The sequence below is a fragment of the Oryctolagus cuniculus genome, chromosome 6 (assembly GCF_051225735.1).
Source record: "Oryctolagus cuniculus isolate XC-2025 breed Fujian yellow rabbit chromosome 6, ASM5122573v1, whole genome shotgun sequence".
NCBI lineage: Eukaryota > Metazoa > Chordata > Mammalia > Lagomorpha > Leporidae > Oryctolagus > Oryctolagus cuniculus.
The window spans coordinates 122370110-122376370 of NC_142872.1; the positions used below are offsets into that span (position 1 = coordinate 122370110).

Below are 6261 nucleotides of genomic sequence, written 5' to 3' on the forward strand. Positions count from 1 at the left end.
TCTCATTCAAGAGCCACCCAGTATTTCAGTGCTCCAGTTATTTTCCTCTCAGAATTTTTCATAAATTTGAATCCCACACATTGCCAACAGTTTTTGTATTAATATAATCCACTTGGAGAATATTTTGGCAATATGGTGAAATTTCAAAAAGTCTATGGAAAAATAAATCAAAAGATCTGTTTATTTTGGTGCAAAAACAATTTTGAAATCCATGCATTTTTTTCATAGTATGTATTTTCCATGAATTTCCTGAAGAACTCTATTCTATATTTACACAGGAGTGCGTGTTCTTTCTTTTAAAACAGCAGGATGCAATGTCAAATCTATTTGGAGAGCAGTGGTTAAGGGGCTGCTTCCCAATCCTAGCAAACTAGGGGGTGAATTGTCTTTGTCCATTAAAACACTAAAAATATCTTAGAAGTTTAGAAAGAATTGTTAGATATCTGAATTCAATAGTTATTCAGGATAAAGTCTAGAATTTAACAAAGTCCAACAATGATTACAATAGACATTTATGTAAAGTAATGCATCTGCAGACCAAATAATTCTTTAAGTTGTGTTTCAGCTTTAATCAGTTTTGGAAAAATACACAAGGACAGCAGTATCTACAGTTTTCAAATATGTGATTACTTCTTTGCCCATTCTTCTCTCTCTTTTCTTTCCCGAATAACCTCTTTCAGATATGGTTCAAGGTAGAATTTATCCTAAAGAACAAATAAAATGAAAAGAATCATATCCTACAATTACATACTGACATATCCCAAGCAATCAATATATCAAAGAAATCTATCAAGATGAATTGCTTTTTATTTCCAACTTCATCTATTCCCAACCTGATTAAGAACCATCTGTTTTTCAAAATGTAAAAATCACAAGCATAATGTAATACATGGCCTTGACAGGTACTGAGAGGTTTTCTCTGGGAGCAGAAAGTACATGAGTGTCATAGGCTTCTGAGTGGTCTGAACACAGGTCAGGGAGTGTCAGCATCACAGGAGTCCTTTCTGAGAGGGGCCACCCAACAGGCCGCTCATATGAACATCAACAGCGTTTCATCTCAGCAGGAAGCAGAATAGGGAAGGAGAACAATGGCCCTGGCTCTTTATATTAAAGACTCGCTCAGTGATTTTGGAAGTGACTCCCCTGAGAGTCTCAATGTGCTTTTCTCTAAAACGGAGCTAACACTCTACTAACCTTAACTTGGCTGTCAAAAATATATTTATTTGACACTACATTAGTAAATATGCTTCTCTGGTTTCTAACATTCAATCCTTATTGGCCAACATTGTCACATACATAGAAGCTGTTTTACCTCCTCATATTTTGTCCACTGCTCTTTAGGCAAGATCTGATGCCTCATGGTCAGGTCCAGTGCTCTCTTAATGCGAAACACCCTGTCATTATAAAGTTTCTCAGGAAGCCTTCTTATGGCTTCTTTTACATCTTCATCCTCATGTATTGTATCATCTCTCATTAATCCTATGGTAGAAAACAAGAGTTGGATTGAATATACATCTCAAAAACCAGGGGTTTTGGGGATGGCATTGTAGTGCAGCAGGTAAAGCCACCACCCGTCATCTCATACGGGTAGTGGTTTGTGTCTTGGCTGCTCCATTTCCCATCCAGCTCCCTACTAATGGTCTGGGAAATGCAGTGGAAGAGGCCCAAGTGTTTGGGTCCCTGCACCCATGTGGGAGACTGGGTGATGTTCTTGGCTTTGGCCTGGTCCAGCACTGGCATTGCAGCCATCTGGGGAGTGAACCAGTGGATAGAAGATCTCTTTCTTAGTCTCTCCCCCTCTCTCTGGAACTCTGACTTTCAAAAACAATAAATTAATCCCTCTCTTAAAAAAAAAGCAGGAATTTTTTTTAAAAATGAGCAAGATATGACACATCTTACGATGTGGGTGAAACAACAAGAGCTCAAATCAACAGGTATAATGGAAACCCAATGTGTTTCACATAAATAATAGATCATTTTTTAATTAATTTATTATTTTTACTTTTTGAAAGGCAGAAATAGAAAGAATGCTCTCCCATTCGCAGGTTTACTTTCCAAATGCCCAACACCATCAGGTCTGCACCAGGCTAAAACTGGAGTTGGGAACACATCCAGAACTCTCACATGGGTGGCAGGGACCCAATCACTTGGGCCATCATCCACTGCCTCCCAGGGAATACATCAGCAGGAAGTTGGAATGGGAAGCAGAGCTGGGACTTGAACCCAGGCACTCCAATATGGGATGTAGGTATCCTAAGTGGCATCTTCTAAAGACTTATTTGTTTGAAAGTCAGAGTTATAGATACAGGGAGACAGAGAAAGAGAGGTCTTCCATCCACGGTTCACTCCCTAGATGGACTCAAAAGCAAAGACTGGGCCTGGCTGAAGCCAAGAGCCAAGAGCTTCTTCCAGTCTTCCACATAGGTAGCAGGAGCCCAGGGACTTGGGCCATCCTCCACAGCTTTCCCTAGGCCATTAACAGGGAGCTGGATTAGAAGTGGGGCAGCCAGGACACTAACTGGCATCTGTAGAGGGTGACTTTACTTGTTATACCATAATACTGCCCCCACTAACTGGCATCGTAAGTACTGGGCCAAACAGCCACCCTGGGTTATTTCTTGAAGCACTATTAATCTCCTAAAATCCACCATCACAAAATTCACATTTGATCTAAACCAATTTAAAGAAATACTTAAAATATCCACCTAGTCCTAAACTCACATCAATAAACCACACTTCTACTTTCTTGTATTTTAGATCTGAGATCAAGGTATGAAAGAATCTCAAAACGAAGCTTAGGAACTAGTGTTCATCAAGTAAAAGATAAAGTCCATGGAAAATTATAAAGTTCTGGCCGGCGCCGTGGCTCAATAGGCTAATCCTCCACCTTGCGGCGCCGGCACACTGGGTTCTAGTCCCGGTTGGGGCGCCGGATTCTGTCCCGGTTGCCCCTCTTCCAGGCCAGCTCTCTGCTATGGCCAGGGAGTGCAGTGGAGGATGGCCCAGGTGCTTGGGCCCTGCACCCCATGGGAGACCAGGAAAAGCACCTGGATCCTGGCTCCTGCCATCGGATCAGCGCGGTGCGCCGACTGCAGCGGCGGCCATTGGAGGGTGAACCAACGGCAAAGGAAGACCTTTCTCTCTCTGTCTCTCTCTCTCACTTTGTCCACTCTGCCTGTCAAAAATAAAAAAATAATAATAAAAAAAATAAATAAATTTAAAAAAAAAAGAAAATTATAAAGTTCTGAAAAAGTTCAGGAATCATTAGTTGTAAAGGTATGAGGAAATTTTCATATTTGAAACATCTAAAGTCAATGTTTATACAACTGAAAGCTTAAAATTTTAAGTGGTAGAGTTGCGAGAAAGAAAGCATAATGAAGAAAATGTCCTGGCAAATGAATCATTTCCACATCAAACATTTTGAAGGATTTCATCCTTTTCCTCTCAAAAGAATTAAAAAAAAAATGGGAGCAGATTTAACATTAACAATGAGATATGGTCTAATTTTAAAACCTTCTGATATAATGAGAACAACTATTGTTCTAGAACCAGTAATGCTCTTACAAAAGCACTGCTCTCAGAAAAATCAGAGACAGAAAGCACGGATAACTCACCCAGTTTATTGAATCCTGCAGCATTGTAATACCATTTTCGAATACCATCCAGCCACCGACCTGATGCTGCAACTGATAATTGTCATACTGTTAGGTGCTGCAACGAGTACTTTTATTACTTTGATGGAGGATATAAACACAGCATAGGACAGAATTTCCTTTTCAAACTTTATATTCTATATACTGTAGATAAGAACTGTCTATTCTATCTATGTACAAAAGTGATTGTTGGTAAAAATTAAGTGGCGAATCATAGGAGAAAACAGTTAAGTCAAATATAAAGTCTAAGTACAAAGTATCCACAGGTACAATTGCTCTCCGGTCTCTCACAGTCCAAAATCCTGTGCCCTATATCCCCCTGCTGCCACCATAATTGAGAGGTGGAAAACTGGAAAGGGATTTGAAATGTCTCTAGCACACGTAGTTTCAGAAACAGATTACATGAAATATTGGTAAAATTCGTGCTCTCCAGGAGCTGGAATTGTGTGAAAAGAGAGTAACATTCCCTGGCTGGCAGATCTAAATGACCCTCACTCCCTAAAATAGTTATTCTTCACTGCCATTATTTCACTTGACCATCCTCTTTAAACACAGATGTATTTCTGGGAGAGTGCTGGAAACCATGAGTTGGTCATTTAAGCGTTAATATGGATTAGTAAAGTCTATTTTCCTCCCAGGTAGCTATTTTATCACCAGAGAAATGGATGGATATTTGAAAATAAGTGAGTAAAAATAGGTCATGTAAAACTCTTTGGGAAACAGGGCTGAGCCTCATAAGGTAACTCAGTAGGGGCAAAGGACAACGTGGTAGCGCCTGAGGTTCATAGGAGAAATGTACTACACAAGAGGAAGTTAAGCAAGTTTAAATTTTCTTTCAAAATTTTGTCTACGGCTGGTCCCATATCAAGGAAGAAAAGCAAACTCTTCTTTCACTCCAACCCCTCCTAGCTCCTACTCCGTATGTTATGGATTATGTGGCTTGGTAAATCCCCTGGAAAATTAAAAACGATGTATAAAATTGCTTCTAGAAATACAAGTATCAAAGAGTCAATGACCTAAAACAACTGTAGAAGACAAATCATTTGTAAACACATTCACCAATGTTGACAGCAGTGACTGATACTCTGAACACTGTGCCATGCTGTCCTATTTGCCTTCCCCACATGAAACTGGTTTAATCACAATGTTCAAGACAAAGCAGGTTTACAGAAGCCATCCTACCCAGGGTCAGAGCTGTGTAGTGAGAGGTAAGATCAGGTCTGTGTGGTTCCCAAACACAACACAGATGCAGAAAGCCTTGAATTTAGCAAGATTCCTTTAATATCTGTCAAATTAATAAAATAATGAATTCTTAAATATCTTTCCCAATCCCCCAAATCTCAGTATCATACAGGTTAACAGATTTACTGGGCAATCTGTTTCCGAATGGTTGACAATTACTGGGGATAAGGATAAGGGGACTTTTTTTTCTTTTTAAGTACTTATTAATATATACCGGCAGAGGGCATACATACATACATACACACACACCACCACCACCACCCGCTACTTGATGCGCACCTCGTTTGAAAGCTTCCAGCGATTTCTGCATTCTATTCCATAATAACGTGTCTGTTCTGTGCCTGCAATAAATACAAATTTCTCCAAACCTACAGATCAAGCTGTCGTTCCAGATAAGCCAAGGTCATCCGAAACCTTTGCTTAGCTGCCTGATCCCTAGTGAAAAGCACGAGGCGGGGAGTGAAGGTTCCAATCCTGTTTCCTCGGGTCATTTTGCTCCAATTAGTTCAGGCGAGAATGCATCGAGCTCACGCGGATGCCCGCGCTAGGCTCACGGCAAGTACTCAGTTCTCTTTGGTACGAAATCGTCCACTACCTCCTTGTGTCCTTGAACTTCGCCAAGGCCGAGGGGAAGGACTGCCCAGCACCGGCAGCTGGAAGTCCAGGGCCGCCACAGCCACCGGGGCACCTTCACCTGCTGGACCACGTCCCAGTCCTCCAGGCAAACCCCGTTTAGGGGCAGCACGGGGTGGGGGAAGCACGTCCTTCAGGCTGGCCTGGAGCCGCCGCCTTCCGTCATGCCGCAAACCCTTGCCAATTAGCGAAGGCAGAGGAAGAAGAGCAAGCTGTTACGAGAACAAAAGGTTGAACGCAGCGACAATCACCACGTTAAGACCCCTGTCATTCACTTACCAGCAGGCCTCCCCGCCATCTTGACCCGAGAGCAAAGCGTTGCCTTCTGGGTAAGTCCTAGAGGACGCTCTGGGCCCAGGGCGCAGGCGCCTACGTCACGTCGCGAGGTGACGGAGACGCTCGCGCAGGCGCAGCTCTGACGGCGGGCGGTAGGCACCTGCCCTGCGCTTTGTATTGCGCAGGTGCATTAGATCTCGCGTTCTGTGATTCTTTCCTTGTCGCTTGATGGGAAACTGCATAGGCAAGGAGTTAGGAGACCGGGGCTTTATTTCACGTTCTGTTACTTATTAGCCGTGAAACCTTGAGAGGTATTGAGTCCTTTGTGTCAGGCCGTGCGCCGCACGTTTTACGGAACATTTCTTATGTAATTCAAAGTCTGTAATGGAAGTCTTACGCTCAAGTCTAGGGTTATGAACTACATGTTAATCCAGAAAAGAAAAAAAAAAAAAACAGT

General features: G+C 42.1%; 1 protein-coding gene across 3 annotated transcripts; it reads right to left on the reverse strand.

The window, feature by feature from the left end:
- Window positions 1-542: 542 nt before the first annotated feature.
- On the reverse strand, window positions 543-5855 carry UQCRB (ubiquinol-cytochrome c reductase binding protein). 3 transcript variants are annotated; one of them, XM_051844649.3, is made up of 5 exons: window positions 5808-5855; window positions 5175-5236; window positions 3615-3686; window positions 1313-1479; window positions 543-704 (listed from the first exon to the last, which is right to left on the reverse strand). In XM_051844649.3, the coding sequence occupies exons 2-5, from the start codon at window positions 5203-5205 to the stop codon at window positions 627-629; spliced, it is 348 nt and encodes a 115-aa protein (XP_051700609.1). In that variant the 5' UTR covers window positions 5206-5236; window positions 5808-5855; the 3' UTR covers window positions 543-626. The 3 variants fall into 3 exon arrangements, with proteins under 3 accessions (XP_051700609.1, XP_089192475.1, XP_002710750.1); XM_089336349.1 differs by having other exon boundaries at window positions 5175-5704; XM_002710704.6 differs by lacking the exon at window positions 5175-5236.
- Between the last annotated feature and the right edge of the window lie 406 nt (window positions 5856-6261).